The 11,523-nt window shown below is 41.2% G+C and overlaps 1 protein-coding gene across 1 annotated transcript in view; it reads right to left on the bottom strand.

Annotated features, from left to right (window-relative positions):
- Positions 1 to 1,684: 1,684 nt before the first annotated feature.
- The window catches only part of CC2D2A (coiled-coil and C2 domain containing 2A), a 153,288-nt gene continuing 143,449 nt past the window's right edge, over positions 1,685 to 11,523 (bottom strand). Inside the window, exons 34-36 of the mRNA XM_089677430.1 lie at positions 9,420 to 9,478; positions 7,154 to 7,331; positions 1,685 to 6,167 (exon numbers count right to left, since the gene is read on the bottom strand). Coding sequence (XP_089533556.1) covers positions 5,979 to 6,167; positions 7,154 to 7,331; positions 9,420 to 9,478 — 426 coding nt within the window. The 3' untranslated portion in view covers positions 1,685 to 5,978. The remainder of the gene's footprint in view (positions 6,168 to 7,153; positions 7,332 to 9,419; positions 9,479 to 11,523) is intronic.

Genomic DNA, 11,523 nt, shown 5'->3' with positions numbered 1-11,523 from the left:
CCTCATCCCCACTGTAAAACATGGCGGAGGGAGCATCATGGTTTGGGGCTGTTTTGCTGCCTCAGGGCCTGGACGGATTGGGAAAATGAATTCCAGAGTTTATCAAGACATTTTGCAGGAAAACGTACAACCATCTGTCCGCCAACTGAAGCTCCGCAGAGGATGGGTGATGCAACAGGACAATGACCCAAAGCATACAAGTAATTCAACAAAACAATGGCTGCAACGGCACAGAATACGTCTTCTGGAGTGGCCCAGTCAGAGTCCTGACCTCAACCCGATTGAAATGCTGTGGCATGACCTTAAGAGAGCGATTCACACCAGATATCCCAAGAATATTGCTACACTGAAACAGTTTTGTGAAGAGGAGTGGTCCAAAATTACTCCAGATCGATGTGCAGGTTTGATCTGCAACTACTGGAAACGTTTGGTTGAGGTTATTGCTGCCAAAAGGAGGGTCAACCAGTTATTAAGTCCAAAGGTTCACATACTTTTTCCTCCCTGCACTGTGAATGTTTACATGTTATGTGAAATTAAACCATGGCTACATCTAATGTTTGTGTAGTATTATGTTCAGCAGACTGTGTTCTTCTATTGTTGTGACTTAGATGACGTTCAGAGCACATTTTATGCCCAATTCATGCAAAACTCCACGTAATCCCAAGGGGTTCACATACTTTTTCTTGCAACTGTACTCCCACCTAGGCTCCTTCCTGCAAATGCTATGCTATACGGACATGCCCCTCCATTAGACCTTTTTGGGTAGCGGTGGTGGCTGACCTTAAACTGGATCTAAAGCCTAAACATAGTTTACCTTAATGCATTTCTTGCATGAAAGTAAAACAATGTTTAGGCATCGGCTTTGCCCCCCCCCCTCCTTTTACTTATCCAAGCCCTCATTTCATTCAGCGATGTGCACATCTGCAGCTCTTTTCCCCCCTCACTTCCGTGTCCCACTGGGGCACTGGGAGTCATTGGCTTCTGCTGCTGTCAATCAAAGCCAGTGACGAGTGAGCGGGGAGCGGGGCTAAGTCTCGCTGTCTTGGTCAATGGGTGCAGTGGGGCTCTGGAGTGAGCATGCACAAGTGCCCCATGGGGACCGAGAACAGGCGGTATGGGGACGCTCTGTACAATTATGTTACTTCCACAGAGCAGGTAAGTAAAGAGATGTTTGTTACTTTAAAAAAATCCTTTACAATCACTCTAATAGACGGATTCGACCCTTGGCTTGGACCCCAAAATACCCGATAAAAATCTTGGATGGACTAGATTTGGGTTGTCATATTAAACTGTTCCTGTTTTGGCTACATTTTATGCCTGCAGAGAGTTTCTCGTAAAGTGGAAGTCACCTCACCCCCCTACTTTGGCGTTCTGCTATTGATAGCGTTTTACGACTATATTAGGTTGACCTATGCGAGTAGAAACTGCCCCAAGAGGTTTGAGAAGATATAGTCCACCCAGGAACTTGTATTGCTGAATCGTTCCTTACCATATGAATGTTGTCACATTTCTCTTTCTGCGCCTGCTTTTTCCCTATCCCCCTATTATTGTATGACAATATGCTGCATCTTTTGTATCTAACTTTTGTTTTTCTCAATAAATATGTTTACTGGTTAAAAACAAATTCTAAAACATCAGCTCTGACCACAAGAACGCACACTAATTAACTGAAGCTACGTTCAAATCAAGTTTGATCAAAATTTATTTTAATCATTTCCAAGTAGATAAAATAATAGGAAAATAGAAATAATTTCTATAAATACATATTTACAGTTATAAAAACTGTTTAAAAAATAAAACATTACAGATAAATGAAAATGTTTAAGGCACCATTGCGCATGAGTTGCATATTTGGAGGAAACATCGTCCAAACTTGTAACAGTTTACATAACATACCAAATAAAAAAATAACAGGCTCTGTCACGGATGAACTTAAAGGAAAACTCCACTTTTGTTAAAGTTCTTATGTATATATACTGTATGTATGTGTATACACACGCACTTGGCGAAAATCACAAATGAATACATTTGCAGCATGGTAAATTAGCAACGCCATTAAATAGGTGCGTCACCTCGAGACCCACAACTGCTAGGGGAAGAAAATAGGTATTGATACCTATGTGGCTATGGTCATATAGCTAAAGAGGTCATTCCCTCACCTTAATAGGATGCCATGAAAATGAACCCGTCACTTTGTCCTGCATTGTAAAGCACAGGTTTACAGTAAGGTACCATTGTCCCGGATGCAGTGGTGGATTGGACTTCATTATTGCCAGAACAATCTCAGTGGTTTAAGAAAAAAAAGAAACGCCCTCTGAATTCCTATAGCTATGAAACGTCTTAGAAAGTATTTGAAAATGAAGAACTGATTGCAAAGGTAGCCTTCATTTTGATATCTGGTTCAATAAAGACCTTTGGGAAAAGAAATAGGCCAATCAAACACATGGAATTATATTTTGGGGGACTTCTGGTCATTATCATCATACAAAGTTCCCCCAGGTGATTTTATTCTAAGAAAGTGACACTTATAAAACTTTCTTAAACATTTAAAAATCCAGCAGCTTCAGACTGAGATGGAACAGTAATATTCAAAGAATAATTCCAGGCTTCCGCATATTATACATAGTTACATTGGTCCAGTTTTCTGAATTAATGCAAAGCATTCTCTGATTGGATGAGGTAGGGTGGTTACATCACGCTCTTCACCCTGTCCAATCAAAGAACGCTTTTTATTCATTCAGAAAATGCAAAGCATTTTTTGGACCTCCTGTATTCACAAAGCATTAGGCCGGCTGCTCAGCACAGGACCCGGAAGCAAGTGGCAATCACTGGAGTAGCAGTATATATTTCAGTGATTTCCAGAGTCTTTGGCCAGGTATGTCACATACATAGTTACATTGGTCCAACTTGGACCAATGTAACTATGTATAGCTTGCCTGGAATTCTTGAAGAGGTTCTTCACCCTCCTTGAAAAAAAAAAAATAAAGTCAGCAGCTACACACATTGTAGCTGCTGACGTTTAATAAAAGCACACCTACCTGTCCAGGTATCCAGTTCCGTCCTCATCTGGGCTTGTTCTTCGCTGGTCTTTGAGTCCCTGGCGCCGGCATGTTAATTGTGGAAAGCCAGCTGTGACTACTTGCGGCTTCACAGCCGGCTTCCCTCTGCACATGTGCAAGCTGCGCTTTGTGATCATGCCTGAGATGGGAGAAGGTTCTTAGCAAAACCAGGTCCATAAGAACAGGAGGGCATAAAGCAGAACTTCCCTTTTAGGGTGAAGTTCAGCTTTAATTTTATTAAAAAACAAAATAGCTACTATAAAAATTGTATATGGAATATATTCTAGCAAATGTAGAGTTTTCATTTAAGGTTTTTCTCAAGAATTGCCAAGTTTAAGACTGAGAAATTCGGAATCCTTGTGACAAAGCCTGTATATGCCCAGTCTTAATTCCCCGCACAGAACTGGTTTGTACCATTGATCACACAGCACATATAAACAGAGTCAATAAAATTATACTGCTCGGAACAGTGCCATTAAAAATAATACACAGCATTTTTTTTCCATAATGATTCTAAAAGCAAGATTGTAAACCAAACTTTATAGATCGCTGTAAACAAAGTTACACTCTTCCCAGAGGTGAAGTAAATCATGCCACATACACAGAATAAAACACATACGTAAAAGTAGAACAAAAATGCATTACAAATTAAAATGTGGAGTTGCAAAGTTCTTCAATAGCTAACCAGAGAATGCCTGATTAGTCTCTGTAAGAGATCTGTAAAATCTGAAACACTTTGTGAGACTATTGAATTGTGAAAACTGCCAAAAACAAAACTTTGCATTTCTGAATACTGAACAAGCAGAAAAGGGAGAGAAAAACAAAACACTATTGTGTGATTGAACACATCCATGACTAAAATATGTTTTGTTTGAATTGGACTTTTAAAAAACCTGTGCTGTGAGAATTGTGGAGGCTGTCCCTGCTAAATGGCTAGACAGCCTGGCTTCCTCCATCCTCTGTACTTTATTACTCACTCAGCTGGAACAAGAACACAGCTATTTAAAGGAGAAGTAGGGCCAAAGCTCTTTTAGCCCTACTTCTGGGGATCACAGAAGTGCACTTCATACTGTACTTTGTGACCTTATGAGCCTACTGTCGGGTGATGTCACTGAGCCGGCCCAGGCTCTGGTGAGATCCCAACTTTAAAGTCATAATCCACCTAGATGCCTGCACTGGCAGCTGGCTTATCCTCTCGGGAGCCTGAGCCAGTCTCTCCCACCCCCTCCACAGCCCGGCGCTCCAGTGAGTGCTGGAGGGGCACAGCAGACTGACGGTCACTGGCTCTCTGCTCACTGGAGACTGAGAACTGAATGATCAGTTCTCATTAATTGCTCAGTTCTTGATGTAAAGACAGTGGGGAAGGGGGGGGGAACAAACATACATACTTGCTTAGATGGCTACAGCATTGGTCCAATGTTGCATCCATCTAGGCGAGTATGTATATATATTTTTTTACATTTCCATACTTCTCTTTCAAGTCAAAAATCTTATTTCACTTGTTCAATGCAGGAAGGTGCCTCTATATTGAATCCCTGAGGTGTAACTGTTGCATTGTTGGCTGGATTTAGGAAAATCCAGGGGTGTCCAAAGAACTTAACATCCTGAGGATTTACCACCCTTCCTGACCAGACCAGTTTTTGCATTGCGACACTGCATTACTTTGACTTACACTTGCGCGGTCATGCAACACTGCACCCAAATTAAATTTATGTCCTTTTTTTCCCCACAAAGAGAGCTTTCTTTTGGTGGCATTTGATCGCCTGTGCGTTTTTTGTACTATACAAAAAAAACCGACAATTTTGAGAAAAAAAAAACACATGTCCAGTAAAAAAATTTTCACTGAAGAAAAAAAAAATCCCAATATGTGTAAATTAATTGGTTTACGTGAAAGTTATAGCCAGTGACACCAATACAGTAATCAGGGTTACTAAAAAAGCACTGACACTGCACTAATGGCACTGGGCATGAAGGGGTTAGCATCTGGGGCGATCAAAGGGTTAACTGTGTGCTGTTTTACATGATGTCCGTGTTTGTGCTTCACTGCAAGCACACTGCTTTGTATAGCCATGCAAAGCAGTGTGCTGGAGCGGACAGGGAGGAGAACTGTTTTGTTTACTAACCCCCCCCCCCGTGATATATACGTGATTTTGCACACAGCAGAAATACTGCTACAGGACGGCAGCTATGGGGCGAAGCTGAAGCAGTTAAAAAAAGTAATGCATGCACTACTTTTAGTATGGTGTGGTGCGATTTCATCCCATTCAAATGAATGGGCACGAAATCGTACCGCATAGACCCACATATGAATCGCACAGGAAGGCACAGCACGTTGCTGTGCGATTCATAGCAGGGCATAGTGTGAACCAGCCCTTAAGGAATGACCATTTTCCCCATAGTAAAAGTACATTATTATGGAAAAATACAAGGAGTCACTGATCTACTTCTGCCATCAGTAAGCAGCTGTGAAACATCTGTGCATGACAAGATGGATGATGGGACATGATAGGCAACCATGAATGACTACTGGTGTGGAAAAGCCTCTCCAGCCTTTAACACCACCGGAAAATGTGCAGACGAGAGCATATCACACTGGTTGGCAAAAGATCTGAAAATACATCAACACACCATACATTGTGCATTCCAGGAATTTGTTTCAAGTAAAAATGGTACAGCTTCTCAAAGGTAGCTTGCAAATCCAAACACACTTCATACAAACATTCCAACCCAAACTCACTCTCCGTCAGAATATCTGTGTGCAAAGCCTGTTGGACCTTTGCTGGCAACCTTTTCCATGCTGTACCGATTTTTTATTTGAAGGAAATCTGTGGACCACAGAGCATTGTAGAGCGGATGATACAGCATATTTCAATTTGTGATAACAGCCTGTTACACTGTTGTAACAGTCCAATTTTTCCATCATCTGTTTCGAATCAGAGAGGCGACATATATCCAGACAGAGTAGATGTTCTTGGGATAGGGATGAACATAAACAGCGAGAGCAAACTCCACATTGGGCACTATGTTGTTGTGGACTCCAGTGCTGTAGACGGCTTCTATGAGAGGGGTCACTTCTGAGAACGCCATGTTGATCGGGAAGCCGGAAAACTGAAACAAGAACGTTTGATTATTGCTCTCGTCATGTATAGTGAAACATGAAATTAATCAAAGGCATCACTTAAATTGCAACGCTCTATGATATAGGCCATAATAAGTCCCAAGCCCTCCATACTACAGCTGTTCTGCCCCTGTATGTGAAGACCATAGCAAAAATGGAGGCCCTACAACTCTGGACTCTGCACTTCATATACAGGGTGGCTAATAATCATGGACTCCACAATACTGAACCAGACCTTGAGTATTAGAAGGCACAGCTAGCCTGACCATCTGGAAACAGCTGGTTTATGTGGTGATCGATGACCTTATTAAGTTATGTCACAGAAGCTACATTTGCAAGAATATATTAATATTCAATCCATAAGAAAGCAGCCTCCATTGATTGTGTGTATGTATATGTATACACTCACCCGCCACTTTATTAGGTACACCTGTTCAATTGCTTGGTAACACAAACTGCTAATCAGCCAATCACAGGGCAGCAACTCAATGCATCTAGACGTGGTGAAGATGTCTTGCTGAAGTTCAAACCGAGCATCAGAATGGGGTAGAAAGGGGATTTAGGTGACTTTGAACGTGGCATGGTTGTTGGTGCCAGACAGGCTGGTCTGAGTATTTCAAAAACTACTGATCTATTGGGATTTTTACGTACAACCATCTCTAGGATTTACAGAGAATGGTCAGAAAAAGAAAATATCCAGTGAGCGGCAGTTGTGTGGACGAAAATGCCTTGTTGATGACAGAGGTCAGATAAGAATGGGCATTCGATTTCAGCTGTGACATTCAGATAGTAGGGTCAGAATTTAGCATAAACAACATGGATCCATCCTGCCTTGTACCAATGGTTCAGGCTGGTGGTGGTGTAATGGTGTGGGGGAGATTTTCTTGGCACTAGCAAGGTGTACCTAATAAAGTGGGGACACACACACACACACAAACACACACACACACACTTTTGTTCGGCCAATAAAGCTCACCCTGTAATCTCCTAGTTGTCTCTGCAGTTCTGCCCTGTGGTCCTCCTCCACATCTTTGCCATAGTTCTGTTCTAGTAATGGCAGGAAGTGTCTCAGAGTAGATGTGCAGTATCTGTTCCAGCGAGTGGGATGTCTCGGCCTCCATTCCATAATCTTCTCTTTTAGCAGTTTCTCAATCCTTGCAAAAAGAAAGGTTAGAAAATCACCGTTACCACTAAAGTACATGGCCTGTGTATTCTACTACTAAGTACTGTTTAACACTTTTAATACATCTGATTCTGTGTGAGGAATGGTGAACTGATCATCCATTGGCTGTATATATCCTATATACACACACATACACTCACTTACCACCTATTAGGTACACCTGTTCAATTGCTTGGTAATACAAATTTCTAATCAGCCAATCAGATGGTAGCAACTCAATGCATTTAGGCATCTAAACGTGGTGAAGATGACTTGTTGAAGTTCAAACCGAGCATCAGAATGGGGATTTAAGTGAACGTGGCATGGATGTTGGTGCCAGACGGGCTGGTCTGAGTATTTCAAAAATTGCTGATCTACTGGGATTTTCACACAACCATCTCTAGAGTTTACAGAGAATGGTCCGAAAAATAAAATATCCAGTGAGTGGCAGTTGTATGGACGAAAATGCCTTGTTGATGTCAGAGGAGAATGGGCAGACTGGTTCGAGATGATAGGCAAAAGTAACTCAAACAACCACTCGTTACAACCAAGGTATGCAGAATACCATCTCTGAATGCACAACACGTTAAACCTTGAAGCAGATGGGCTACAGCAGCAGAAGACCACACGGGGTGCCACTCCTGTCAGCTAAGAACAGGTAAACGGAGGCTACAATTCGCACAGGCTCATCAAAATAGGACAATAGAAGAATGGAAAAACATTGCCTGGTCTGATGAGTCTCGATTTACCTAGAGATGGTTGTGCGTGAAAATCCAGGTAGGCCAGCAGTTTTTGCAATACTCAGACCAGCCCGTCTGGCACCAACAACCATGCCACAGTCAAAGTCACTTAAATCCCCTTTCTTCTCCATTCTGATGCTTGGTTTGAACTACAGCAAGTTGTCCTCACCACGTCTGGATACCTAAATGCATTGAGTTGCCGACATGTAATTGGCCGATTAGCAATTTGTGTTACCAAGCAATTGAACAGGTGTACCTAATAAAGTGGTCGGTGAATTTATATGGGGACATTAGTGGTGAGATTTCCTCTTTAGAGTTTCCAGTTTTACACCCCAACCAACCCTGATGTGTCATGCCTATCCATAATGTGCACTGAAATGGAAACTAAACTTTGAAGAGTAAATTCCTTTGTACTGTGTGCTTCAGGCAGGCAGACCTAAGATATACAAAATGCTGGAGTTAACTACATAAATAATAAGCAGGTAGGAGATTCTACTCACTGGCCCCCGCCCAAAGCTGAAATATCTGTTTTCGGAGCACTGATGTTAGTAATATCTTAGTTCATAAATATTGTCTGTGAAGGTTTGGTGAACATAGGAAGCCACTTGGATGAGTGTTGAATCCTCAACAATGGGTATGACTAAGGCTTTGGCTGAAATGCATTAGCATTCTGCTGGGTTTGTTTGGATGTCCCAGATCGTCTTTTAACAAATATTGTGAAGAATTGTTATCAGGCTCGAGCGCTCTCTGAATTTATGCTTTAGCGGTGTACAGGAACCTGAGCTGTTGAAACAGACATCCCTGAGGTGTACACTTGTTTGGACATAGGAATATCACACGAATATCTCCAAACGGGTGACCACTACTTGTCTAGAAGTATTAAGCTGAAACTACACAGAATCGGTTTCCAGCTTTTACGAGAATATCTGCTATCAACTCTATGCAGCTTCTGATGTATCCACTCAAAATCCAGTGAGCAGACCAAGGGACAATGCTGATACGTTTTGGCCAATGCAGCTCTACATTACAGGCTGGGAAAGGATCCCTAATGCTTTTATTCCTTTGGAGCAATTATGTTTGTAGAGTTTGGGTGGCTAAGAAACAAGTTTCTTTCTGCTGTAAAAAAGAACTTTGTTACATTGCTTCATTACGTAGTACTGAATATCTTGTATACAAAGCAAACCGAAACAGAGGTGCTTAACCAAAACATCGAATTTATTTATGGCTTCAGAGTGGCCATGCTCTCCAGAGCAGTGTTTGCATTTGCAAATATCACGTGAGCTGTCCTAAGTGTCTGCTATCTTACAGTTTACCATGGTCTCAGCATACATTTCCTCTACCTGTCTTGAAGTTCGGATGCAGCAGCCTTATCTGTGCGCTGATATATTAGTTCTTCAGGCTAGGAGATAAACATATAGAAATACAGTATTTTATTACATTTTAACAAAACCATTTCTCACTCTGAAAAGACTACTTTAACCAATTGCCTACCAGGCACTTTTACCCCCTTCCTGCCCAGGCCAATTTTCAGCTTTCAGTGCTGTCGCACTTTGAATGACAATTGTGCAGTCATGCAACACCCAAACAAAATTTTTTTCATTTTTTTTTTTTTTTTTAGACCACTTTCTTTTGGTGGTATTTATTTATTCACCACTGGGTTTTTTTTGGCTAAATAAACTAAAAAAGGCCAAAAATTAAAAAAAAAAAAGTTTTTTTCTCAGCTACAAAATTTTCTAACAGAAACTAAGTAATTTTTCTCCTTCACTGATATGCACTAATGAAGCTACAATAATGGGCACAGATAGGCGGCACTGATTGGCATCACTTGTGGGCATGGACAAAAATCACTTGTGGGCATTGGCAGGCATCATTGATGGGCACTGAAAGGCAGCATTCATATATGGCACTGACAGGCGGAACTGATGGGCACTGACTGGCACTAATAGGTGGCACTGACTGGCACTGAAAGGCAGCTCTGATATGTGTCATTGCTGTGTACTGGTAGGCACTGATATGAGGCATTGATGGGCACTGACAGGTGACACTGATGGGGCTACACTGATCACCAGGGCACTGATTACACTGTTCAACAGGTAAAAAGTTTTGGGCATAAAATTAGCTAATCTGACATAATTTTGGGGTGCTGAAAACGAAGATGACCCTAAAAAAAAATGTTGATTGGCTCTAGTTTCCATGATATATTCACCCATCTAATGACGTAAGCCATTCAAAATTATGATGCAACTTCAGCTGCATATTGCGCAATTGATACTGGTGACCAATAGAAAATTGCATGTATACTGAGATGATGCAATATTAGCCTTTAATTGCATCACTTCACTGCATAAAAGCTGCAGTATCTGTAGCTGATTGTAGTTCGACAGCGTCTTTACATTTCGTTTTCTGCTTATATAGGCTACTCAGTAATGCCTCGAACTTGTGTGAATAAAGCAGATAATTTCTGCTATATCTGCGGTGAAATAACTTTTATCTCACAAAAAAGGAGGATAACAGGAATGATTAAGAAAGCCTACAACTTGTATTTTGGCTGCAAGATAGGAGACCAGGACAAGAGCTGGGCACCACATATATGCTGCAATTCTTGTGGGACGGCACTGGAGCAATGGTTGAATGGAAAAAAGGCATCTATGCCTTTCGCTGTGCCAATGATTTGGAGAGAGCCAACAGATCATGTTAGTAATTGTTACTTTTGTATGGTGCCTCCAACAAAAGGGCTAAATAAGAAGAAAAAGTTATCTGTGCACTATCCAAATATTCCATCGGCAATACGTCCAGTTCCTCATGGAGAGGGGCTAACAATTCCTAATGCACCAGAATCCTTCGTGGTTGAGTCAAGTGAGGAAGAACCTGAAGCGTGTAATCACGTGCAGTTGTAAGAGATAGCCCTTTCCTCGAATACAAGAGAAAAGCCAAGAGAAGCAAAACCGACACAAACTGAAGACAAAACTAGTGAGAATCCTAAGTATTAAAATGATTCAACTTAGCTTATGGCTATAATTTTTCTTGGTAATCCTATGCAATATATTATGCCATTTAGGCTTTGTTATGTAGTCAATATCACTTGCTTTATATTTGTGGAAAGACATCTATCTATATAATTATTGTGCATTATGTAGTCATTACACCTATAGTAGAAAACTTTCCGTTTACAGAAAAACTAGAGCCAATTAACAAATTTCATTGTTATATTTGAACTCAGAATGTGAAATTCATTAGGAAATGAATCCTTTTGTTTCCAAAACTGGCAAAAAATAAAAAATTTGATGAACAGTGTTATTAGTGCCCTGATGATCAGTGTAGATGTCCGCTCTGTGTAATGCCGATTACCAGCTCTCCTCTCCTTATGAGCTATCAGTGGGAGGAGAGGACTGCTGATAACCGAAACTTCCGATTTACATGTGATCAGCTGTGATTGGACACAGC

This window comes from Staurois parvus, unplaced genomic scaffold, assembly GCF_062004578.1.
Source record: "Staurois parvus isolate SC_StPar_1 unplaced genomic scaffold, SC_StPar_1.0 ptg000186l, whole genome shotgun sequence".
NCBI classification, from domain to species: domain Eukaryota; kingdom Metazoa; phylum Chordata; class Amphibia; order Anura; family Ranidae; genus Staurois; species Staurois parvus.
This window is presented reverse-complemented; position numbering and strand designations above follow the sequence as displayed.